The 27,389-nt window shown below is 43.4% G+C and overlaps 2 protein-coding genes and 1 long non-coding RNA gene across 7 annotated transcripts in view; 1 reads left to right on the forward strand and 2 right to left on the reverse strand.

Annotated features, from left to right (window-relative positions):
* The window catches only part of ccar1 (cell division cycle and apoptosis regulator 1), a 66,779-nt gene extending 60,514 nt beyond the window's left edge, over window positions 1-6,265 (reverse strand). The window contains exons 1-3 of one of the 2 annotated variants that reach the window (XM_059947312.1): window positions 6,135-6,265; window positions 4,631-4,748; window positions 2,875-3,044 (exon numbers count right to left, since the gene is read on the reverse strand). In XM_059947312.1, the coding sequence (XP_059803295.1) occupies window positions 2,875-3,044; window positions 4,631-4,700 (240 nt within the window). In that variant the 5' untranslated portion in view covers window positions 4,701-4,748; window positions 6,135-6,265. The other variant, XM_059947313.1, reaches the window with a different exon arrangement.
* On the forward strand, window positions 6,232-25,561 carry LOC132379445 (uncharacterized). Of its 2 annotated transcripts, none has more exons than XR_009507419.1 (3): window positions 6,232-6,313; window positions 8,344-8,391; window positions 21,765-25,561. It is a non-coding gene; the product is annotated as an uncharacterized LOC132379445 (long non-coding RNA). The 2 variants fall into 2 exon arrangements; XR_009507420.1 differs by lacking the exon at window positions 6,232-6,313 and adding an exon at window positions 6,464-7,204.
* The window catches only part of si:ch211-250c4.3 (uncharacterized protein LOC100535981 homolog), a 109,684-nt gene continuing 96,334 nt past the window's right edge, over window positions 14,040-27,389 (reverse strand). For 2 of the 3 annotated variants that reach the window (XM_059947316.1, XM_059947315.1), the window contains one exon: window positions 14,270-15,383. In XM_059947316.1, the coding sequence (XP_059803299.1) occupies window positions 15,329-15,383 (55 nt within the window). In that variant the 3' untranslated portion in view covers window positions 14,270-15,328. Of the gene's footprint in view, window positions 15,384-27,389 lie in introns of all 3 variants that reach the window. The other variant, XM_059947317.1, reaches the window with a different exon arrangement.

Below are 27,389 nucleotides of genomic sequence, written 5' to 3' on the forward strand. Positions count from 1 at the left end.
TCCTTCTGTAACTATGTGCAACAGAGATGGAGGACCTTCATTGTTGCCCTAAACGCCAGTGGTGTAATGGGCAATAAGTATAACATTCATGTGTAGGTTGATAAATGATAAGTAACATTTTTCCGCAATTACTATTTCCAACAAGAAATAACCTATCCACATACCCTTGATATTTAATGGCATTCAGTTTTTTTTGGGAAAGGTCTATGAACTAGTTATCACAGGCCAGGCATTGGTGTGACCACTTCCTGACATTCCAAAGCCTTTCCACAAAGCACATGTCAGGGCAAGATGGAATGTCTTCAATTGCATCCTCTTTTCTTGTTGTTGAGAAGTTGTCAGTTATTTGTTCCGCAATTACAATAGGGTATTTGCATGCAGAATACCTACACTATCAGCAAGTGTGATTCCAAGCTTCTGGTCAACTGTTCGGGCGAGACGCAGCGCATGTGAAAGGGCATTCAGGACATCACCAACTACAGGACGACATCACCTGACTGTGTGAGTGATGCCTCCCTCCCAGATGCACTGATTAAATTCTATGCTCGTTTTGAGGCGGAAAATGACGTGGTGGTGAGGAAGACCACTCCTCCTCCGAATGACCAGGTGCTGTGTCTCACTGTGACCGATGTGAGAAGAACCCTTGTGAGTCAACCCACGGAAGGCTGCTGGACCAGACAATATTCCTGGTAGAGTGCTTAGAGGATGTGCAGACCAGCTAGCAGATGTTCTCACTGACATCTTCAACATCTCCCTGAGTAGCACCACCGTTCCAACGTGCTTCAAGGCCGCCACCATCGTCCCCGTGCTGAAGAAGTCTTCAGTGTCCTGCCTACTACCGTCCCATTGCACTCATATCCATCATCATGAAGTGTTTCAAGAGGCTCGTCATGAGACACATCAAGACCATGTTGCCCCCCTCACTAGACCCCCTGCAGTTTGCGTACTGTCCCAACCGCTCAACAGACGAAGCCATTCCCATCACCCTCCACCTGGCCCTCATCCACCTGGACAAAAAAGACACATACGTTCGAATGTTGTGCAAAGACTTCAGTTCAGCATTCAACACAATCATCCCTCTGATTGGAAAGCTGAGTCTACTGGGCCTGAACACCTCCTTCTGCAACTGGATCCTAGACTTCCTGACTGGGAGACCTCAGTCAGTCCGGATCGGAAGCAGCATCTCCAACACCATCACACTGAGCACGGGGGCTCCCCAGAGCTTGGTGCTCAGTCCACTGCTGTTCATTCTGCTGACCTATGACTGTGTTGCAACACGCAGCTCGAACCACATCATCAAGTTTGCCAATGACACGACCGTGGTGGGTCTCATCAGCAAGAACAACGAGTCAGCTTACAGAGAGGAGGTGCAACGTCTAACAGACTGGTACAAAGCCAACAACCTGTCTCTGAATGTGAACAAAACAGAAGAGATGGTTGTTGACTTCAGGAGGGCACAGAGCGACCACTCCCTGGTGAACATCGACGGCTCCTTGGTAGAGATCATTAAGAGCACCAAATTTCTTGGTGTTCACCAGGCGGAGAATCTCACCTGGTCCCTCAACACCAGCTCCATAGCAAAGAAAGCCCAACAGCGTCTCTACTTTCTGCGAAGGCTGAGGAAAGTCCATCTCCCACCCCCCATCTTCATCACATTCTACAGGGGTTGTACTGAGAGCATCCTGAGCAGCTGCATCACTGGTTGGTTCGGAAATTGCACCATCTCAGATCGCAAGACCCTGCAATGGATAGTGAGGTCAGCTGAGAAGATCATCGGGGTCTCTCTTCCCGCCATTACGGACATTTACACTGGACACTGCATCTGCAAGTCAAACAGTATTATGAAGGACCCCACACACCCCTCATACAAACTCTTCTCCCTCCTGCCATCTAGGAAAAGGCACTGGAGCATTCAGGCTCTTACGACCAGACTATGTAACAGTTTCTTCCCCCAAGCTATCAGACTCCTCAATACCCACAGCCTGGACTGTCATCAACTTCCTGCCTTCTACTGTGCCTATTGTCTTGTTTATTATTTATTGTAATGCCTGCACTGTTTTGTGCATTTTATGCAGTCCTGAGTAGGTCTGTAGTCTAGTGTAGTTTTTGTACTGTTTCGTGTAGCACCATGGTCCTGAAAAACAGTCTCATTTTTACCGTGTACTGTACCAGCAGTTATGGTCGAAATGACAATAAAAAGTGACTTGACTTGTTTGCATCTCCTCTTTCAGGCTTCCAGCAATGATCCAATGACGCACACCATCACTTTTCAATTATCTGACACCCATTTCAACAACTGCAGCTAATCAACATGTCCAGCAATTGCATTTCACATCCCTAGCATTTTTATCTCATTGTGGTCTTTCAAATAATTATTCTGCTTCTCCCATTTACACCTCACCCAGACGGATCTGTCTTCACAGATACTAATTATTTGCGGCACCTCGATCAATTTCAAATATCTGGCATCTAAAGTAGTTTAATTTTGTATCAGGGCAATAAGATGAAGGCACATTTTTAGTAGCAAAACATCTTTACACACAACTTTTATGCATCACCCAATAGTGCCCACTTTCAATAATCTTGCCATTTCTAAACATTTATTTTCCCTCACTTTATTGGTTTCTTATTTCAATATCAATGGCGGACCCTTGGCTTTTCATCATGCATTCCACTAATTCTGAAGTTAAACTAAACTAAAACTGGAACATCTCGAATTGCTGGAAGTGTGGCAATATCTGTTCCTCCTCCATCATCTCACCCAGGTCTCCAACAAGTAAAGGGGGAGAGTACACACAAATGGCTACACCCATTAATACGATTGGATTTCTAAGCAACACTGCTGGAAACACTAGAAAGCTTCGACAATCCCACCTGCTGTAACGCTACAGCTGCTGCTGCTGCCTGCTGTTGAAGGGCTGCTGACTGGGTGAGCTGATAGCCTGTTGCCGTTTGCGTGGTGAGACCTGCTGCCGCCAAGGCTGTCTGTTGTGTGTACATTGCTGGAGAAGCCCCCAGCAGCGAGGGCTGAACACCAAGCGCACCTGATGGAAACAGCAGATTTTACATTATGGAGCACAAAGTCACAAAGATTGGAGCATCTCTTTTAAACAAAATCAGTAGATTCGAGTCTGCTGTACAGTGATTAGTAACAATGTACTGTTGTCAATTTTTTGCTTTGCAGTATCACACACCACCATTTACGGTCAAAAGTTGGAACAATAGGCCATTCAGCCACACAAACCTATTCGGCCATTCAACAGAATGGGACAAGTTCTTGATCCTCAAGGACTCTGCTGCCACAGGTTTATACATTTTATTTCTATATTTAGAAATACAGAATGGACCAAGTCTTTCCAGGCCAACAGGCCACACCATTCAGCAACCCATCTATTTAACCCTAGCCTAATCATAGGACAATTTACAACAACTTGGTAACTGGCACGTCTTCAGAATGTGGAAGGAAACCAGAGCATCCGGAGGAAACCCACGTGCTCACAGGACTTACAAATTTCTTACAATGGTGTTGGAATTGAACTCTGACACCCGGAGCTGTAATAGCATCACGTTAACTGCTATGCTACTGTGGCGCCCCATGAAAAGGTCCCAAAAAGGTTCAACCTCCACAAAAGAAATTTCTCACCACAATCTTAGATGGGCATGCAACAAGGCCATCAACATCTGGGTTCTTGAATGAAAGTAAACATTATCTCTCAGTGGCTAGTGTCACCCTATTGGACCATATTCTTTAAACTTCTGTGTTCTAGCCTACTTAACATTTTCTCAAATTACACTGCAGATGCCAACTTTTTGAACAACATCAACATCTCACTATAAATTGAATTCTTTTCTCTATTTGTTCTCTCACCAGCTTTTGTGTTACTGCAGCTATGGCTGCACATATTTACTCCCTTCCTCCAAGACGTTAACTGTAAAAACTCATACCCCAGCACTGACTTCACTGTTACCTCAGTGACAGGCTGTCAACCTGAAAATGACCTTTCTTGCTGCTTCCTACCCATCAGCCGTCTTCCACCCATGCAAGCTTTTATGCTTCAACTTCAGTGGCTTTTACGCGTCAACATGATCCCCTGAATAACTGATTTGAATACATTTCTAACAATAGCTGTTTCGCTAATTAGCCCAGCTCAAAGTGAAAGCAAGTAAAATAGGGATCAGGGAAATGAGAGCAAGAAAGTGGGTAAAAGGGAACAAGTTATTTTCCATCCCCTGTAACCTTCACATGGCGCTTACGTTAGAAATTAACAACCACACCTGGATTAAAATACACCACCCAGGCTGACATCTTAATCGTGTATTAAGCTGATTTGAAATACCACACAAAATATTTGCACCAGTGGCTCCAACTTCACCCTCAAGAGATTCCATTGCACAATTTAAAAAGCATGGGAATTCAACCCTTTGTCCTTGTTAATTACCAAGTAAATTAAATTGAAAACCCTTATCTCAGTTTCACTGCTAGATCGAATGTCAATCTTTCTAATCATTGCAGGTTCTGAAAGTGACCTGCTGTACTGTTGACAAAGCCGAGCACTTCTGGAGACTGAACACACAGAGAAATGGATGTAGAAATATAGCTCCAATAAATAATATTACTAGCCACACTGACCTGGCTGCGTAACAGCAGCAGAGAACTGCGTGGTCCAGGGGGGATTCTTCTGTCCTCCAAACTGAGCCATACTCAGGAATCAAGCAAATCACCTTTAATCCAATATTGTTCAGTTATCCTGGAGTTTAAAATGACAACCACGATTAGACTTGTGAAATTCAACGTGCAAAAAGTAATGACACTTATTTGGAGACACTAGTCTGCTGAAGTTTCTGATGTTTGTGTTATCTCATGTGACAGGGCCAATACCGGCAATTCTCTCAGGGTTAAGGCTAAGCAACTATTTTTGTCCCCTGGTACAGGCGTGCACTCTCCCCAAGGTACAAAGGATGTCAACAGCTGCAGGGAGAGGCAGTCACTCTGCTCACCATCAGAGGCGAAAACCCAAGCCTCCTACTTTTTTCAGATGCAAAAGTGCACGCTGTCATCGCCTCCAGGAACAAATACCCTCCCTCTGCACGTCCCCAACTGAAATGTGCCGCACCACACTGATACCCAAGGTAATTGGCACCACTGCATCCAGCCTGTACACGTAGGAAACATTCATTGTGCAACAACTTTCAATGGAAATTTCTTTACTGCAATGATCACAAGGTAAAAATATTCAACCTGCCAGGCTGATCGTTCCTGCACCCAAAATAAATACACACATTGCTGGTGTCGTGGGTAAAAAAGACTCCAACACATCGGAACTGATGCAAAATCCCTCTGTCACGTCAGTTAAAAGATCTGCTGTACCAGTGCCAGAGGTTAAAAAAAACCAACAGGCAAGAGCCTGGGATAGAAATAGAAATGTACAGCACAGGAACAGGTCATTCGGCCCACAATATTGTGCCAAACCAGCTAAAATGCAAACCAAAAACAGAGACTAATCCCTCCATCCTCCTTACATTCAGGTGTTTATCCAAATATCTCTTAAAAGCTTCTAATGTATTTGTCTCTATTACCATACCAGGCAGCACATTCCAGGCATCCACGAATCTGAGTGAAAAACTTAACCCTTACAGCCCGCATGAAACTACTCCCTCTCGCCTTCAATGCATGCCCTCTGGTATTAGACATTTCAACCCTGGGGAACGGATACACAATAAAAACATTGACAGATTACCCCCCCCCCCCCCCGCCACCTCACTAGCGCCGGGGTTACCCACAGTGCACGGCCCCAGGGCCTTGTCACACTTCCAAGGTAACAGTACCACGGGTTATATCTTCATGCACCCAGTGGCCAGGGTCAAGGCCGCAGTGGCTGAGACCAGACACAGTGCATTACCCCACCGGGTGAAGGATCTTAAGAACCCGCGTACTGGGCCCACAGTAAACCGTCTCACTGGGCCGACTGATCCAAATTGCCTGCCTTGTGCTCCCGTTACAATCGGCTCCGGGCTCTTTCCTGTCGGCCGCCATTCGAGGCGAAGCTGCACCACACAATGCCTCGAACGCGCTTGTTGTCGCTCCGTCTCCAACCGTGTGCAGAGCCTCAGGCAGACGGCACGACCATACTCACCGAGCGAGGCCTCCATCAACCGGGAGCAGCCACAATACCGAGTACTGGACGGCGAGCCGACGTTAGCACGCTCAGGAACGTCAGACGTAAGGGCGACGTCAAACGCAGGGGATTACGCCAACTTGTTTAGGGTGACGTGAGGCGAATGGCGCAAAGTCGACGAACTGTACTTAAGGGAGGTGAGGCGCGCTGCGTCAGGGAAGCGTCAACAACTCGGTGCGAAGCTGTTGCCCCTTCCCCGCCCAAATACCGCAGGAGCCCGCGCGGCTCCGTGTTAACAACCAACACGCTAAAAATGCTGGAGGAACGCAGCGGGTCAGGCAAGAGGATTAAACAGTGGGAGTTTCGGGCAGGACGAATGTTTTGATGAAAGGAACCGCCAACTGTTTATTTCCCTACAAAGTTGCTACCCGAGCTGCTGGGACAGCGTATTGTCATTTCTGTGAACACCACAAGCATTTTGTCTATTTTAATCAAGACTCCCAGCATATGCAGATTCAACAGGATCCTAAACTGCTCGGTCACGCCTGCCCTAAGTAACGGGTGCAAATATCACCCAGAAGATTCTATGACATAGGAGCAGCATTGTCTGCTCCGCCTTTCCATCATGGCTGATATATAATCCCTCTCAACCCCATTCTCCTGCCTTCTCCCTTTAACCTTTGATGCCCTGATTAATCAAACTCTGCTTTAAATACATCCAATGACTTGGCAAACACAGCTGTCTGTGGCAATACAGTAAGTTCCACAGATTCACCACCCACTGGCGAAAGAAATTTTTCCTCATCTCTGTTTCAAATGGGCATGCCTTAATTCTGATGTTGTGCACTCTGTTCCAAGACTACCCTACTATAGGAAACATCCACTGTATCTAGGCATTTCAAATTTGGATAGGTTTCAATAATATCCTCCCTCTCCCCACCCACATTCTTCTAAACTCCAGCAAGTGCAGGCCCAGAGCCATCAAACGTTCTTCATATATTAACTCTTTCATTTCTGGGATCATCTTGTGAACTCAGCCACAACTCAGAGAAGCCACAACATCATACCCACCAATCTCTGAATGCATGGTAAGATCACCTACCTTAGTTTGTAAACTATGTGCATCCAAATATAACATTTTCAGTCTGGTATTTATCATCCTTTTTGATTTTGGCCTCTTGTTACACTTTGACTGATCCCACTGACTGCAATTTTGCCCTATCATCAGCCTGTCCTTCCTCACAGTCTCACTACACACTGCATCTCATTGTATACAAATTGCCCCATCCTCAGCCATATCACTCCAGTTCCCATCCCCTTTGCCAAATTAGATTAATCCCTCCCCCACAGCTCTACAAACCTGTCTGCAGGGATATTGGTACAGGTCATACCTTCCTTGGAAGAGATCCCAATGATCCAGAAATCTGAAACCTCCTGCACCAATTCTTCATCCTATTCTTACCCTTACTGGCGTGTGGCACAGACAGCAATCCAGAGAGTACAACCCTGGAGGTCCTGCTTCTCAGATTTCTACCTAACTCCCTATATTCTCTCTTCAGGACCTCCTCATTTTTCTACATCCTCCCTTTGTTGTTTGTACTAATGTGTGCCACCACTCCTGACTGTTCACCTTCCCCCTTTTAAACGTTATTGACCTAATCCATGACATCTCTGAACTTGGCAACTGGAAAGCAACCTGACGTACAAGTTGACAAATGATTCCTTCGCAAACATTCAGGTATAGGGGTATAGGTGACTTTAATGTACAAACCAGGCTCAATACTAAATGTACAGTAATAGAGTCATGGACAACCATGGCAATGAAACCGTCCATTCAGCCCATCAGTCCATGCCAAATCATTAAAACTGCCTAGTCCCAACAACCTGCACCTGGATTATAGCTCTCTATACCTCTTTCATCTTTGTACCTATCCAAACTTCTCTTAAAAGTTGAAATAGAAATTGCATCCACCACATATGCAGGCAGCTCATGCAACACTCTTTGAATGAAGAAGTTTCCCTTCATGTTCCCCTTAAACATTTCACCTTTCACCCTTAACCCATGACTTCTAGTTGTAGTTTCACCCAATCTCAGTGGAAAAACCCTGCTTGCATTTCCCCTGTCTCTACCCTTCATAATTATGTATACCTCTAACAAATCTCCCCTTAATCTTCTACGGTTCAAGGAATAAAATCCTAATCTACTCAATCTTTCCTTATAACTCAGGTCCTCCAGTCCTGGCAACATCCTTGTAAATTGACATCTTTCCTGTAGGTAAGTGATCAAAACTGCACACAATTTTCCAAATTAGGTCTCACTAACATCTAATACAACTTCAACATAATATCCCAACTCTTGTACTCAATACTTTGATCTATGAAGGCCAACGTGCGAAAAGCTTTCTTTATGATCTTATCTGTGTTGCCACTTTAAATGAATTACTGAACTGACCTGTATTCCCAGACTCCTTTGTTCTACTGCACTCCTCAGTGCCCGACCACTCATTATGTAAGACCTACCCAGGTTGTTCTCCCAAAGTGCAACACCTCACACTTGTCTGCATTAAATTCCATCTGCCATTTTTCAGCCCATTTTTCCAGCTGGTTCAGATCCCGCTGCAAGCCTTGATAGTCTTCCTCACTGTCTGCTACGCACCCCAGTCTTGGTGTCATCCACAAATTTGCTGATGCAGTTAACTACATTATCAACCAGATTGTTGATATAGATGGCAAATAGCAACGGACCCAGCATCAATTACTAGCACTCCATTGGTAACAGGCCTCCAGTCAGAGAGGTAACCATCTACTACCACTCGTCTATTTGTTGTCTAATGATTGAACCTTCTTGACCAACATCCCATGCGGGACCTTGTCAAATGCCTTGCTGAAGTCCAGCTAGGCAATATCCACTGCCTTGCCTTTATCAACTTTCCTGGTAACCTCCTGAAAAACTGTAAGATTAGTTATACAAGACCTACCACACACAAAGCCATGCTGACTATCCCCAATCAGTCCCTGGTGATCTAAATGCTCATATATTCTTACAACCAAGGGTCGTTGTTAAAAGAGCTTTTTTTTTGTCAGTTAGTATCCAAGCTGTATTTTCTCTTTTCCTTGGTGTCACCTCATGCGTATGCTTTGTCCTTGGACTGTTTACCTTTCATGTCTAATTGTTTGTCTTTGCACTAGATCTGGTTTTTCACTATGTTTGGCAGGTGTCTCATTTGGGATCATGGAGATAGTTAAACTTTGCTTTAATCACTTGTATCCAGTTTGACAGAATTTAATCAGCACGATAATGTCAATGTCCAGAGTTCCTACGTGCTCCAGGGTCTATTTCAGAGGGGGCTTGCCAACCCCTCTTGGCTGGGTCATTGTGGTTCCTTGTTGGGGGAAACTCAGACCGAGTTCTTCTGTGTATCGGGAGTGAGCTCAGTTCATCAATATTCTGTAGTTATTCTGAGCTCTTGTTAGTTTGATTTTAATTGCCAAAATCTCTTGTAATTCCTGCACTTGAGTTCACATGAAATCCTCACATATATCCAGTCATTTAAAATAGCTTCCCCACTACTGATGTCAGACTTACCGGCCTATAATTTCCTGGTTTATTCTTAGAGCCTTTCTTAGACAGCAGAACAACATTGCTATCCTCCAATCCTGTGGTACCTCACCTGTTGCTAAATATGATTTAAATATCTCCGCTGGTGCCCCTGCAATTTCTGCATTTGCCTTTCTCAGAGTCCAAGGGAGCACCTTTTCAAGCTCTGGGGATTTGTCCACTCTAATTTGCCTCAAGATAGCAAACACTGTAATCTGTATAGGGTTCATGACCTCACTGCTGCTTTACCTCACTTCTATAGACTCTGTGTTCATCTCCTGAGTAAACAGATGCAAAAGATCCATTTAAGATCTCCCCATCTCTTTTAGTTCCACACATAGACTACCATTCTGATCTTCCATAGGACCAATTTTGCAATTCCCTTGCAATTCTTTTGCTCTTAACATATCCATAGAAGCCTGTAGAAGCTCCATCACCTTGTCTGTTAGACAAACCTCATGCCTTCTTTTAGCCCTCCTGATTTTCTCTGTTAAGTGTTCTTTTGCATTTCTTATACTCCTCAAGTACTTCATTTGTTCCTACCAGCCTATGCCTGTTGTGCACCTTTTTTAAAACCAGGCACTCAATATCTCTCAAAAACCAAGGTTCTCCGAATGTGTTATCTTAGCTTTTATATTGACAGGAACATACAAGCTTTGTACTTCCAAAATTTCACTTTTGAAGGTCTCCCACATACCGAGTACACCTTTGCCAGAAAACAGCCAGTCCTAATCCACACTTGCAATATTCTTTCTGATGCCATCAAAATTAGCCTTTCTCCAATTTAGAATCTCAACCCAAGGACCAGACTTTTTCCACAATTACCTTGAAACTAATAATATATCATCAGTAGATGAAAAGTGTTCCCCGACATAAACTTGTATCACCTGCCCTGTCTCATTCCCTAGTAGAAGATTATGTATTGCACACTCTGTCATTGGGACTTCAGTGTACTGATTAAGGAAACTTCTTAACACATTTGACAAACTCTAACCCATCTAGTCCTTTTACAGTATGGGAGTTCTAGTCAATATGTGGAAAGTTAAAATCACCTACTATCACAACCTTATGTTTCTTACAACAGTCTGTAATTTCTGTACTATCTTGTTCCTCTAAATCCTGAGGACTGTTGGGTGGACTATAATATCACCCCATTAATGTGGTCATACCTTTCTTATTCCTCAGTTCCACCCATAAAGCCTTACTAGGTGAATTCCTGACTGTGCATTGCCGTGACATTTTTTCCTGACTAATAATGCCACCCCCTCCTCTTTCAGTCCCTCCCTCTCTATCACATCCAAAACAACAAACCCCTGGAATACTGAGCTGCCAGCTCTGCCCCTCCTGCAAACAAGTCTCACTAATGGCTATATATGTTGACCCATGACCTGAGCTCATCTGCCTTTCCTACAATACTTTTTGCATTAGAATATATGTAACTCAGAACATTAATCCCACCATGCTCAACTTTTTGATTCTTGAAGTCTTAACAAGATCTGTCTCCACAAGCACTCCGCTATCTGTGCTCACATTCTGGTTACAGTCCCCCTGCAAATCTAGTTCAACTCCCCGTGCAGTCCAAACCTTCCCACTTGGATATTAGTCCCCCTCCAGTTTATGTGCAAACAGCCTGTTCTGTACAGATCCAACCTTCCTGGAAGATAGCCCAGTGATCCAAAAACCTGAAGCCCTTTCTCGTACATCAACTCCTTAGCCATGCATTAAACTGTATGATCCTCCTATTTCTGGCCTCATTAGCACGTGGCACAGGTAGCAATCCTGAGATCACATCCCTGGATGTCCTGTGCATTAACCTAGCACCTAGCTCCATGAACTCACATTGTAGAACCCATGACATTGGTACCTATATGGAGCACGACCTCCGGCTGTTCAACACTACACTTAAAAATGCTGAGGACTCAATCCGAGATGTCCTGCACCCTTGGACCCAAGAGGCAACACACTATCTAGGAATCTCGATCTTGTCCGCAGACCTCCTTTCTTTTCTCCTAACTAATGAATCCCCATCACCACAGCTCACCTCATCTCCCCACTTCCCTTCTGAGCCACAGAGCCAGACAGTGCCAGAAACTTGATCACTGTGACTTTCCTCTGCTAGGTCATCCGCCTCTGACAGTATCCAAAGTGATCTACCTGTGGTTGAGTGAGGTGGCCTCAGGGGTACTCTGCAATGCTGTTTAATCCATTTCACCCACCTGACTGTCACCCAGTTTCTTGTCTCCTGCATCTTGTATGTAACCACTTCTCTATATGTCCTGTCACCCCCTCATTCTCCCAAATGATCTGAAGTTAATCCAGTTTCAGCAACAACTCCTTAACATGGAGTGTTAGAAGCTGCAGCTGGATGCACTTCTTGCAGGTAAAGTAATCAGGGACACCGCACGTCTCTCTGCCTTCCCACATCCCACAAAAGGAGCATTCAGCTATCCTGCCTGGCATCCCTAACTGTGCAATTATACAGAAGGAAACAATAAATAAACTGAAAAAAATCTACCTACAGCTTTTTGCCTTCTCTCACTCAAGCCTCTCCTTGCTGAAGCCTCAAAGAGCTAAAACCTCAAATCCGCACTCCAACAAAGGCATTGAAATCATTCTTTATAAGACATAAAACATGGGAGCGGAATTAGGCTATTCAGCCCATTGAATCTGCTCCACCATTCAATATTAGCTGCTCTATTACCTCTCTCAAGCCCATTCTCCTGTCCTCTCTCTGTAACGTTTGACACCTTTACAAGTTTGTAGTAATGAACTCCATGGATTGACCTCTCTCTGGCTTAAGAAATTCCTCTTTATCTCTGTTTTAAAGGGAAGTCCTTGTATTCTGAGGCTGTGCCCCCGGTCCAAGACTTCTCCCACATCCCAGCATCCTCTCTACATTCACTTTACCAAGGCCTTTCAATATTTGATAGGTTTCAATGAGATCCCCCCTCATTCTTCTACTCAAATCCATATTGACTGTGTAATATAATGACCCAGAAGGTGTTCATATTGTTTTCTCTAAAATCACCCCCATATTAACCATGGAATTTCATTACTACCATACTGTATAATAACTACTGCTGAATGGTAATATATGGCACCCATACTACCCAGATTTCATGAACCATACTAAGTGCAATAATCATTCCCTTATTGGGTTTTACCACTCTAATATTTCAGATTCATATTTTCTTATGAATTGAGAGGCCATTCATTCCAGTGTGTCAAAGCAGGCTCCCAAAGCTACCCATTCCCTGCAATTTATTATCTCAGAATAAATTCTCCCACAAGTCCACCTACATTTGGGGAAGTTTACAGTAGCCAATTAACCTAACAACTAGGATAACTTTGGAATCTGGAAATAAACCAGAGAACCTGCAGGAAACGGAGAGCATGCAGACTTCACACCTACAGAGTCAAAGTCAGAATGGTAGAAATTTGAGACGGTTGCACTACCAGTGTTATAATGACTCGCTGAGTAACTATGTGACATAATTAGGACACAAGAGAGACTACAGATGCCGGAAATAAGGATCAATACACAAAAGATGCTGAAGGAGCTCAGCAGATCAGGCAGCATCTGTAGAGGAAAATAAATACTGTAGCTAACACTTCAGGTCAAGGCCAAGGCCTGAAGTGTCGACTGTTCATTTTCCTCCATGGATCATGCCTAACCTGCTGAGTTCTTTCAGTATTTTGTGTTTGTTTGTTTTTTATGTATTTTTATTACAGTGGAGTAACAGTCCTTTTTGACCCAATGAGCCCATGCCGCCCAATTACAGCCACGTGACCAATTTACCTACTAATCCATATGTATTTGGAATGTAGGAGGAAACCCGCATGGTCATGTGGAGAAAGTACAAACTTCTTACAGACAGAGGCGGGAATTGAACCCGTGCCACTGGCGCTGTAAAGCAGTGGGCTGACCACTTCATTACTGGGTTGATATGTGACATAATTTATCCATGCTGTGTGTAATAATCACTCCATCCAAAATAACTGTGCAATAATCACATCTGTGCTGTGTGTGTAATAATAATAGATTATTTCACAATCTGTTACAGTCACCACCATACTGTGTGTGATAAACCCACATCGTACCTGTCCATACTATCTTTATAATCAACCTTCTATGGAAGTGTTTGTTGTAAGCCCTTTTGAAGTGTGTGTGTGTGTGTGTGTGTGTGTGTGTGTGTGTGTGTGTGTGTGTGTGTGTGTGTGTGTGTGTGTGTGTGTGTGTGTGTATGCGTCAGTGAGTCCTCTTTCTAATTATATCACCAACCCCCTTTTTAATGATGGAAATCTACAAGTTGTAATCTCTTGTATATCTAAATAAAGTGCAATTTTGCTCAGTGGCATGACTCATTGATGCATCTGACTTTCTTGTTCTGGCTGTGAGAGATTACTGTTTTCCACACTCATTCTTCTATCCTGTTTCTAAATGATACATCATTCGTACTACAGCATTAGAAATGTGTACCGTATTTAGTGTGATTAAACTAAGTAGTTCAGTACTGTCCAAACTCAATTCACACAACTGAATAAATTACAACATTCTTGAATAATTATTATTTTTATGCACTTGGACTGGTTGAGTCATTTCTTTTATTAATATTTGTTGCAGATATTGTTCAGATATAGTAATATAGAATTACTTTATATATACTTGTACAATTACAGACAGTTTCACATTAAGAAAATTGTGATAAATATTTCTCTATATAAATTGCGTTAATGCATACATTATAAACAAAACAAAACTAAGGCAAATCAGTTTAATGTTTTATCATTTAGAAAAATTTCTATCCAGAAAACTTAGAAAATTTGTCGGTAGAAATCTCTTAAGATACAGCTTGGGGGCTTCTGTTATACTTCTTTGGTGATGTTACCAAGTTTCTGATATAAACAAAACACAGAAAATTTCTGACACAGAAATAGATTTATAACCATAATGTGCCTAGGATATGGTAACTTGCCTTTGTCTTACCATCCCTTGGGTTAGAGATGCTGATATTTCAGCTGCTCTTAATGGAAAGGCATGTCCTTTCTTCCTGCAAACAACTTGGTTCAGTAATGTTGTCACTTTTCTCACACCGTTTGTTACACATCAACGTGAAAGTTAGCTGGTTGCTAATTATTCCTGAGGAACAGTGTCCCAACTAGCATCACTTCAGAATGGGAATAGGTGGTAATAAATTACTTTGAAAAAGATCTGTATCCAATTAAGAATTAAAGCTCTGAAATTAAGATCATTTAGAAGTTTTCTCATTCTTCAACAGAATTTTATGTCTTTATCAGAAATCTACTTCTGATGAGATTTATTTCTAATGGAAACTCAATTCAAGAAAGTGACTTTTGATATAACAGCTAGTAAAGCTGTGCGTAGAAGACTTCACATATGTTAGGCAGCAATATAAAACACTAGACTTTGGCTGTATCTTGTGCAATTAAAAATAAGGTCAACAGATATAATCTCTGTTTTTTTCTGATCTATTGGGTTGAATTGCAAAATAATTCCATATCTAGTCGACTGGATGGTTGTCTTAAGTACCCTTCTAACAATACCAGCTGTAGTGCGCTCTTTACTGCAGTCCCAGAACCTGGCAGCGTCCACTTAATCAGTTGATAACTCATGTTGGATGTGACATTTCTTTGAAGATTGTTCTTGTCTGAAACAGAGCATAGAAAAGAAAAAGTGGGATCATCTCAGTATATTTTAAAACATCAAAAGCTGTTGGAATCATTTGACTGGAATGACAAAACTAAATTCCACGTCACCCGGTAGCACAGTGGTTAGCTCAATCGCTTTACAGTGCTAGTTGTAAAATCAGGGCTCAGTTCCCACCGCTGCCCATAAGGAGGTTGTACATTTATCCCATGAACACGTGGATTTCCTCCGGGTGCTCCGACATTCCAAAGACATACGGTTAGGGTTAGTGAGTTGTGGGCGTGCTAGTTTGGTGCCAGAAGTGTGGCGACACTTGCGGGTTGCTCAGCACAATTTCACTGTATGTTCTTCAAAGGATGTACATGTGACAAATAAAGCTCATTTAAGATCTTTTAAAAATCTCTACCTGCTTACTCAAGTGGAGGATAAAGATATGAAAGGGATTAGCTTAAAAACGATTAGCGATGCAGATTGAATAAAACCTCTGAGTGTAATGATATTAGAAACTGTATATCAATCATACCACACTCATCAAATATCTTACTCAGGACATGCATTATTCTGCCACAATTTTGGCTCAAATTCTTTATCACAGTATGGCAGACAATTAATTACAGGGAGCAGACGTATATGTGACTTGTAAAAAAATTATTAAAGAAATATGGGCTTTGCAGGCCAAACCAGCATTTAATTGCCTTCTTGAACTACTGTAGACCTTCAGGTGGGGGTATACCACAATGCTGCTAGGGGGAGAGTTGCAGAATTGTGAAAGAATAGTAACATATCTCCAGGTCAGAATGACGTGTGGCTTGGAAGGCATCTTCCAGGTGATGATTTCCAATGCTTTTGCTGCTCTTGTCTTTCTAACTCAGTCTGACTCCCCCTTTGTATCTGTTTCTAATCCCCTTGCAAATCATATCTCTTGAACTATGTTTTAATCTTTTATGAAGTGAACATAACTAAGAAGCAAAGATTCATCTTCTGGTAAAGTAGACTCTGAGCAAATTCTGTTTTCCTAATTATATTGCATAATGTGTCTTCTACATTCTCAGACGTATCATCTATTCATCTTTGAACAGAATTGTTGCTGAGCGGAATCACTTTCTTTATTTGCTCTGGTGACTTATGCAAGACCGTACTCAGAACTGACCTGACTGCTGACAGAACCATTTCTTCTCCAGTTCTGTGGAGCTTTCCGAATTTAGTGAGGTCGAGGGTTTCCTCCTTCTTCGTGGATTTATGGGGTGAAGTCAAATAAGGTTGCAGGCAGGTGGTTGGGCAGTTGGTCCTCAACTCAGCAGTGAACCAGCTGGCCAGGCTAAGTGAGTGCAGAGCCAGGGCTAACCCAAGATGAGAGGAATGTTGGGTGAGATGATCAAGAGGAATTGGATGAATTTGTAGTGCTCTCCAGTGCTCACTTGCACTCTGACCATCCCAGACCCCAAGCGACGACTGTCAATGGCAGTCAGATGAAACAGAAGGGTGATGGACAGGCTCGGAAGGGAGTCCAACCTACACATACAGTCCAGAAAGTTGCCTCCTGTACTGGAGTCCACCACAGCAAGAGTTCCCAACCTTTTTTTATGCCACAGACCAATGCATTAAGCAAGGGGTATGCGGACCCAGACTGGAGTGTTCTGTGTGTGTAGAGCCATCAGGATGTAGAGGAGGACGGCTAGAATGAGTAGGGCTAGGCTGGTGGAACAAGGGGTCGGGAGGAGCTTACCAGATAGAAGGTCCCCGGTCTCTACCTGGTGGTGCTGTTTCCCAGACGCAGTGGACACTTGATGTGTCAGCGACTGGCTGCTCTGTAGTAAGTGCACAAGTTGTTTCTCCACCAACACTCATGCTCTTGGGGTGGGGAGCTCTGCCTAACTGCATGGGTTCTGGAAGCATTGCTGATTAGACACCTGCAGCCTGAACTGGTTCTGGGAATGGAACTGGGGTTCTGGGAATGGAACTGGGGTTCTGGGAATGGAGCTGGAGTTCTGGGAATGGAACTGGGGTTCTGGGAATGGAACTGGGGTTCTGGCTAATCATCTGGAGGGTTGTTTCATAAGACAACTTTCAATACGGGCAGCTAGAGTGATGAGGCTTTCAAGGTCAGTGGGCATCCCCCAGGTAGACAGCTTGACTTTGAGGCTCTCTGAGAGGCCGCAATGATAATGGGCCAGCAGCACTTATGCATTCCATCTGGTCTCTGCCGTGAGGGTCCTGAATTTAACGGTGTAATCCATCTCAGAGCAGGAGCCTTGACGCAGGCAAAATATCCGATCTGCTGCCTCCCTTCCACTTCTCAGACGGTCAAGAGCCTGTCGCATCGCTGTGGTGAAATCGTCACATTTGTTGCAAATGGTGGTCTTTTGTCCCGGTTGGCGATGGTCCAGGTCAAGAGAGAGGTGATGAAGGCAATCTTGCCTCAGTACTTAGAATACAGAGATGGCTAGAGCTGGAAGTGTAAGAGTCACTGTAACGGGAAGTTGCAGCATCGGGATGGGGATCCACTGAAAAGTTCAGGCACCGGTATCTGGGGCTCTGAGGGAGGAGGCTGAATAGCACAGGGTTGCTGCATCAAGATGGAGAGTTGGTTGAGAGGGGTGAGCAGATGGTCAACGGTTTCCTGCTGCTTCTGGATTGGGTACTCCTGTCAATGGATGACTTCTTTTAGGTGAGCATACTCTACTGGGTCAATTAATGGTTCACTCATCCTGTCAGAAAATGTAGGGGAGACTTGATCCAAATGCAGAGCAGTGGAGATGAATTAGCAGCGAACAATAACTTTATTAATAACAAGATACGAAGGGCCGTAAACAAGAGAGAACAGATACTAAACACAACAGGGCAACAAGGTAACTGAAGGCTATGAGCCTGGTTGAGGCTGGCTGGTTTGATGAGTGAACAAGGACTGTGATAAAAGCTGGGTTTAGGTAGGCTGCAGGTGATGAGTTAGAACAGAGAGGTAGGTAACTCCTGTTAGCTGAATGCAGACTGGGAGCAGCATATGCAGGCCTTACACACTACATCCATTTCAACTTCATCTGCCCACATTAGGACCATTTCCTGACATGCCTCTACTATTTAAGATTTTGTCTAAATGCCTCTTAAATGTAGTAATTGTGCCTGATTCTATCAGCTACTCTGGCAATGAGCTCCAAATTTCAATCACTCTCTGTAAATAAAACATGTCTTTTATTTTCCATTTAAAATATCCATTCACCTTAAACCTACAGTATGTCCTCTTGAGGAGGGGAAGTATGGAATGATGAGGCCATTCAATTTCTACAATGGGTTATAAGCAGGTTACGTGAATGTGAAAAGTTCGGCCACATGCAATTCCTTCTTTGAGGTTTGCATAGATCCAGCCTGTCACTTAAAGCTTTGACAAACTTCTATGGATGCACAATGGAGAGTATTCTAACTGGTTGCCAAACAGCCTAGAATGGAAACACCACTGCTCAGGAATAGAAAACTACAGAAAGTAGAGTAGAAAGCCCTTCCCATCATTGAGCACATTTACATGGAGTGCTGTTACAAGAAAGCAGTTTACTTCAATAAGGATCTTCACCATCGAGGCCATGCTCCTTTCTCACTCCTACTGTCAGACAGGAGGCACAGGAGCCTTAGATTCCACATCATCAGGTTCAGGAACAGTTATTACCCTTCAACCATTAAGCACCAGGCTCCTGAACTGGTGTGGATAACTTCAAACCAAGTTTAATTGCCATTCAAACCACACATGGATACAGCTGAATGAGACAGAGTTCCTCTGGGGCCAAGGTGCAAAAACATATACATGCATTCAAAGTAGCGAGAAATGAAAAAAGAGAATTTAGTCCTGTAAGAAAACACAGTTTTAGACCAGGTTCCTGAGTACTACTCAGGACTACTCTGTACTTCACTCAATACTACCCTGAACAGATCTCACAACCTGCAGATTATCTTTCAAGGGCTCTACAACTCATATTTTTTAGTATTATTTATTTTTTATTTGTAGAATTTGTCTTCATTTGCACCTTGGTTGTTTGTCAATCTTTACTTACAGTTTTTATTGTTTCTTTTACTTTCCTGTAAATGCAAGAAAATAAATCTCAAGGTAGTGTATGGTAACAAATACACACTTTGACAATAAATTTACTTTGACTGTGACTATAACTCCTGTCCATTTAAGAAAAATTCTGAATCATGGGACATTGCTCTGAGATGCAGCAGTGTGTGGTTGTCTGAGAGCATGGTTTACAAAAGGCTGGGATAATAATGCATTATTATTTCGAGAGTAAATGAAACAGTAAGCATAATGTTAAGTAGGGCATTGGTGAGATGACATCTGGACGTTAATGGAAACATTACTTAGCTGATACCCAGAATGCGTACATTGTCATATGAGACAGGTTAGGTTTAAATTGCTGAAGAGTGGGATGCAACTTGCTTGAAAACATAAAATCCTGAAGGGTTTTGATGGAATGGATCTAGAAAAGACAAGCTAGACTGAGTGTTCATGGTTCATAAGTCAGGAGGAGGTAAATTCTTCTCTTCCAGTATGTCATGGTCTTTGGAACTCATCCTGAAATAGGCATGGAAGCTCTGAATATCTCAAGGGAGGTGCAGATAGATTATTTAAAAAGGAGCTTTTTAACAAATTTAATTTTTAATTTAAGCATTTAAGGATATTAACATGGGTAGAATGGAATGCAGAGTTGGGAAAATCTAATCAACCACAATCATATTGAATAGCACAGCAGGATCAAGATCCCAAGTGGTGCACTCCTTTTGCCAATTCATTTGTTTCTATGTCATGTTGCGTGTATCAATATTCATAACAGTAAAGGGGACATTAGAGACTGCAGATGTTGAATCTGAAGCAACAAACAATCTGCTGGAGGAACTCAGCAGGTCGAGTAGTATCTGTGGGTAGAAAGGAATTGTCAATATTTCAGACCTAAAGCATCGACAATTTGTTTCCTTCCACACATGCTGCTCTGTCTGCTGAATTCCTCCAGCAGATTGCTGCTTCATAACAGAAAATTTTGTCTCAAAATGACATGATTTCACCAGAATGACTTCTTGGCAAAAATAGCATCACATAACATTTCCAATAATGCAATGTAATTTTTTTTCTAGACTTTCAATTTGAAAACCTCAGCATCTCCCATGAGGCTTTGAATTAAATTTTATCCCACAAATACATGTATATAATTAATGGTTGTGAGAAACACGAGGAACAGGGACATAGATCTGTTTGGAGCAGGGAATGCAGAATTCGGAATGCAGAATGCATCTGTAAGTACAGCTTTCCTAATGGACAGCTAAGAACAATTTCCTGCAGGTTTCCTGATCAGTATTGCTGATTAAAGCAGGTTAGTGAACGCAAGCACAGGGATTGAAGGTGGTGGCTGGATGATCAGATAGTACATTTATGAGAATGGTAGCTGTAAGATATCCAATTGCAGTATTAGGAAGCAAAAAACTGCTCGAGGCATCTGCTTGTGATGGTTGGCAGAAGGAAGATGAAGGTCTAGATGGTCCAACTGAATCAGAATTGTGGAGAGCTTTCTGCTGTATTGTGGAGAGCATTACACTGTATCATGGAGAGCATTCTAACTGGCTGTATCACTATCTGGTATGGGGGCTACTGCACGGGATTGAAGTGGGCTGCAGAGAGATGTAAACTTAGTCATTTCCATGATGGGCACTAGTCTCCATAGTATCCAGGATATCTTCAAGGAGTGGTGCCTCAGTAAGGCATCATTAAGAACCCCCATCATCCAGGTCTTGCCTTGTTCTCATTGCTACCATCAGGAAGGAGGTACAGAAGTGTGGAGTCACACACCCAATGATAACCAGTGTGGATAACTTCACTCACAGCAACACTGAACTGATCCACAGCCTATGGACTCACTGTCAGGGACTCTACAATTCATTTTCTCAATATTATTTACTTATTTTTCTGTAATTGCTCAGTTTGTCTTATGCAAATTGATTAGCAGTCCATCTTTGTAGTTTTTCACTGATTCTATTGTGCTTCTTTGTATCTACTTTGAATGCCTGCAAGAAAATAAATCTCAGGGAGTATATGGTGACATTTATGTACTTTGATAATAAAATTACTTTGAACTTTGCCTCACAGCTCTTGAACTCAATCCCGACTAATGAAAGCTAACACGCCACAAGCCTTATTAACAACCCAATCCCCATCCTCTCCCTCTCACAAAAGACTAACATATCGCCCACTCACAAATCGGCCATAGAAAGAAACCACCCAAAAACTGAAGGAGACCAATGAACATTGATTCCTCGGGTGACATCTTCTAGGTAGCTAATTTCTTCAATTATTTCACTTTCTCTACACCTTCTGCTTGTTCTTTTCGTCTTGATTTTATTACAGAAACTTTTGGAGCCTGCGATGTGCAGTTTGGAATTTGGTGAATGATCTTGCGCTCTGCTGTGTCCTGGGAGCTGCCTCGTGGAGGTCCAGAGATGGGGACTCAAAGAAGATTGAGAACACAAAACGATTTGTGGAAAAGACCAGAGATGGGGTATGAGGTCACGCTCTATTTCACAGCGTCGAGGAAGATTAAGGATCAAGGTGGATACAGAGGGGGTCAGTGTTTGCTCTCAATGGAGGCCACAGGGGCATCGACAGTTGGTATCTGGGTTGGCGGTGTTTGGACCGGAGGTGGCACTCAAACCCAGCATGCCGTTGACTCGTCACAGAAGGACTGAGTTTGTGCGGCCGCTCTCCTCAAATGCAAACAGGAAGATGTTTTCGATATTCTGAGATTTATGTCATCGTTGGACTGTACTTTATATTGGCTTCCTTCAGTTTTTGGGTGTTTTCTTTCTTGTGGCTGATTGGTGGGTGGGTGATTTGTTAGTTTTTGTGAGGGGGGTGTTTGGGGGTTTGGGGTCCAATTTTCTTCTTGGTGTTTTTTTGTTTGTGAGATCTGTTAGTTTTTGTGTGTGAGAGAGGGGGTCGGGGGTTTTGATACCATTGGCGCTGTCCTTTTCTGTAGGGGAGGGTTTGGAGATTTGATGTTATGTCACTGTTCTTTTTCTCTTTGTGGGGAGGGTTGGGATTTGTGAGTTTTGTTTCATTTCCTTTTTGTGTCGGGTGTGGGGGGAGTTGATGCCATTTCTTTCAACAACCCCCATGGTTTTTCTGTATTTCGTGGCTCTCTGGAGAAGGCAAATATCAGAGTTGTACATGCATACTTTGACAATAAAATGAACCTCTGAACCTTTATTAATTTGCACGGCAACTTTGAGGGATCTATGTACACGGACCCTAAGATCCATCTATCCCTTCACACTGCTGAGAACCCTGCCATTAACCCTGTATTCTGTCTTCAAATTCATCCTCCAAAATGAATCATGGGTTGAACCCCAGCTGTCATTTCTCAGCCCAGCTCTGTATCCTGTCAATGCTCCATTGCAACCTATAACAATCTCCACGCTATCCACAACTCCACCAATCTTCATGTCATCTGGTAACTTGCTAAGCCAGTCTTCCACTTCCTCGTACAGGTCATTTATTAAAATCACAAAGAACAGTGGTCCCAGAACAGATCACTGTGTAACATCACGGGTCACTGACCTCCAGGCAGAATACTCTCCGTCTACTCCCACCCTCTGCCTTCATAGGCAAGCAAATTTTGTTACCACTCATCGAGTTTTCCCTGGATCTCGTGCCTCCTGAATTTCGAATGAGCCTTTCATGGGTAACCTTCTCAAACACCCTATTAAAATCCATATACACCACAGCCACTACTCTACCATCATCATTATGCTTTTTCATATCTTCAAATAGGTCAAACAGGCTCATGAGGAACCTGTCTCTCACAAAGCAATGCTGACTGGTGGCTTTCCATCATATCCAGTGATGACAGGAAACCTGTGTGGGAGAGTTTTTAAAGAGGAAAAGCCATTGCACTGGGGCAGTTCCACTCTCTCAAGCTCGGAAGTCCCGGTCCAGTAGTACAAACAAAGATCACAAACCGCGGTCTTCCTTGGTTGCAATGGATGACCATGACATCTTCTGTGCCTTGTCAAGCCCTTCGCTCTCCATGGTGTGTTGCAGTACCTCCTTCCCAGTCATTGGATGTCTCTGCAGACCTTATTTACCCAGTCTGCCGGAGATAATTTCACTGTCTCACCAGAATACGAGGCCACTGGCTATTACCTTACCTGGTTTAGCCTGCCTATCAAAGTAGTGCACTTGGGTGTGGCTGCTGTTGAATGCAAACAGCTAGTTGGAGCCACAGGTGAGAGCTGAATGTCTGGTGGGGACCAAAGGTGAGTGGGCTGCCCCGGAACAGACATAACAAACCCTTTCACCAGAGATGCTTCCCCTCCCTGGACACCCCATACACCCCGACTATGAATATTTATGAGTATTTGGAGAACCAGACCAAATGGTCATAAATTCTGTCTCTAAGAATTCTCTCCAATAATTTCCCCACCACTGAAGTAAGACTCACTTGTCTATAATTCCCAGTGTTATCCCCTTTCCCTTTCTTGAATATCACTTGTCACCTTCCAATCATCTGGTACTTCTCCTGTGGCCAGTGGGAATGTAAAAATCATCACCAAGGGTACAACAATCTCTTCCCATGGTAAGCTGGGGACTTATCTATTGTAATGTTTTTCCACAGTTCATCATCTTTCTTAATATTGACATGTTCCACTATATCAGCCTGTTTTACACCATCCTCACAACTGCTGAGGTTTGTCTTACTAGTCAATACTGAAGCAAAATATTCAATAAGGTCCTGTCCTACCTCCCCCCCAACTCCAGGCATATTTTTCTACCCCTGATCAGTTCATTCTCTCACTCTGGCCATCTGCCTGTTCTTCACGTACATATAGAAAATCTATCCAGAATCCCCAGCAAGTGCTCCCTAAATAACATCCACATTTTCAGTTCCCTGAGTACATCAGTTCCCAACTTATGCTCCCAAGTTCCTGCCTAGTAGCATTATAAGTCGCACTCTTCCAATTAAATATTATCCCATACTGTCTGCCCCTAACCCTTTCCAAGGCCAGGAATTTGTGATCACTGTATCCGAAATGCTCTGCCGCAGAAAGATCCGACACCTGACTTGGCAGTTCATTGCTGAGAACCAGATCCGGTATGGCCGAGTCAGTCTGTCTACGTACTGGGTCAGGAATCCCTCCCGGATACAATTAACAATCCCGCCCCCTTGGAAGCTTTGCGTTAAGGAGATGCCAATCCATATTAGTGAAATTGAAGTCACAAATGACACCAACCCTCTTATTTTTGCATCTTTCCAAACTCCCCTTCCTGATCTGTTCCTCAGTATTTAAAGGAATTACCACATCAATCAAATCAAGTTTAATTATCATTCAACCATACATGGGTACAGCAGAATGAGACAGTGTTCCTCTGGGGCAAGGTGCAAAACATATGCAGCATGTTCAAAATTAGTGAGAAAAAAAACATGGTCACGTAAGAATTTCTTCTAGTTAACTGGTATTCCTGCTGGGCAACAAGTGATGGTTAAAAAAAGGCAAATAACTCACGATTCTTCCCTCCTGACCTCTGTTCAGCTCTCAGGTTATAAACAAATGGCAGCAGCATCTCCGATTATACTCCTTCCCCACAAAACCTTTGTGTTATTTGTCCCAGGCTTCAGTGTATCCTTCAGCAGAGGATTAGCAACTCAGAGGTTTGCAAGACAGATCAAAGTGCAACGAGGTGCCGATAAGGAAACGCTGCCAACGGGCACATTCCAGGCAATAGGGGTAGATACTGAGGCACACTGGGGCTCGATGCAGCTCTTACAGAGGCCTTGTGGGGATGGTCCACTGTCTAAGCTCCTGAGGGGCTGAATCCAATGTAACAGCCTCTCAAACAGGTTATGGAGGTACTGCTTAAAGAAGAAACATAGAACATAGAACAGCATGGCACAGTACAGGCCCTTTGGCTCACAATGTTATGACCTTTTACCCTACACGAAGATCAGTCTAACCCTTCACTCCTACAGAGCCATCCATTTTCCTATCATCCATATATCAAACATCAATGGCTCTGACACACAGTAAGTAGAATGTATTGGTTTGACGGTAGACTGATTGTACTTATTTATTGACACTTTGAATGTAAAGCGAGTAAGTACTGACGGTATTGCATTTCCTGTGTATGTCTTTCTGAATAAAATTTAGTTTTGGAATAAAAAAAAGTTATCCATTCTTGAACTGTCTATGCCAACTGCTTATTTGTTTGATCTGAATTTGGTGCAGGTAAAGTAAACTGGTTACACTTCTGCTGTGCAAATGGGAACAATTAGAATAGAATTAAAGAATACACAGAGTTACTCAGTCCATCGTGTCAATAAATCAGTTAATAATTCTAAACTCACCTTCCAATACAAGATCAAAGCTCTCCAGATACAAATCCAAAAACTTATTAAAAGAGATGGGAGTTTCTGCCTTAAAATTCCTAACAGGCTTTGAGTTTCCTCTGATATTACCGCGCTCTGGATGGATAAAAAAAAGATCACCCAATCCTTCATATACGCAAAAGTTTCTGCAGATACTGGATATCTGGGGCAACAAAGATAAAATGCCCGAGGAACTCGGCAGGCCAGACAGCATCTACGGAAAAGAGTACAGTCGACATTTTGGGCTGGGACCCTTCAGCAGGACACAAGCGTTTCAGTCTGAAACGTCAGTTGTACTCTTTTCCACAGATGCTGCCTGGTCTGCTGAGTTCCTCCAGCATTTTGTGTTGCTTGTTTGGATTTCCAGCATCTGCAGAATCCGTAGGTGATAGGTGAAGTCAGGTGAGGTGGAAAGTGGGTGGGTGGGGAGGAGGGAAGAAGTAAGAATCTGGGAAATGATGCGTGGAAGAGGTAAAGACCTGAGGAAGGAGTCTGATAGGAGAGGACAATGGATCATGGGAGAAAGGGAAGGTGGAAGGGCATCAGATGAAGGTGATGGGCAGGTGAGAAGAGAAGGGCTGAGAGGATGATCAGAATGGGGAATGGAAAAAGGAAGGAGGTGGGGGAGAAATTACTGGAAGGTACAGAAATCCATGTTCCTCTTAATCAATAACCCTCAATCCATGAGGACATTTTTGGCTTCTTGAGCAGCTAGGTGATTGGCTGGTCTGGTATTGGGCATCCTACCTTTTCACTGAATCCACAGATGATGAGGAGTTTTAGTTTGTTTTTCTTTAAATCACTTTCTATCCCTCTAGAACACACTGCTAGAGCATCAAGAGCATCTTCTGAAGGGCACTGATACAACTTGTATATGGACAGAGCTGGAGTACTGTGCGCAGCTTCGGTTGCCATACTGCAGAAAAGACAGATTGCACTGGAGGGAGTGCAGAGGAAATTGCTCAGGATGCTGCTCGGAACATTACCTGTTCCATCATTCAAGAAAGCAATTTAGGGAGAATCCTGGAAACAAAAGACGGGCCAAAACATCAACTGCACTCTTTTTCTAGGTGCTGCCTGGCCTGCTGAGTTCCTCCAGCATCTTGTGTGTGTTGCTTTGATTTCCAGCATCTGCAGGTTTTCTCTTGTTTCTGAACAGCACCCTGCATTGTTTTCCAAAAAGTGGTGTTGTGGCGACCCACTTTCTGCGCAGGCGAACCGGCTCACAAATAGCCAGCGCGCGGGAGGAGACTTTGGTAATGCACCTCTGATGTCATTTCCGCCCGGAGAGGGCGGGCGCTAGGGATTTAAATGCCAGTGCCGCGAAGCTTGAATAAACTAGTCTCGAAACGACTTACCGACTGCGTGTTGTTATTTCAGCGCTGTGTGTAGCACATCGCTACATTGGTGACCCCAATGGTCCAAATGGGATTTGGACCAAAGATGACCGACTCTTCATCTGTTCACGCAGTTTTGCTAAAACTGCCAACTTTCTGGACACTGCGACCATGCGTGCGGTTTAGCCAAGCAGAACTAAGCTGAATCAGTTCCAGATTCAGCAGATATCCTCTGACTCCACGTGTTACTATCACATGGTGAGCGCCCTTGAC

This window comes from Hypanus sabinus, chromosome 22 (genome assembly GCF_030144855.1).
Source record: "Hypanus sabinus isolate sHypSab1 chromosome 22, sHypSab1.hap1, whole genome shotgun sequence".
Lineage (NCBI taxonomy): Eukaryota > Metazoa > Chordata > Chondrichthyes > Myliobatiformes > Dasyatidae > Hypanus > Hypanus sabinus.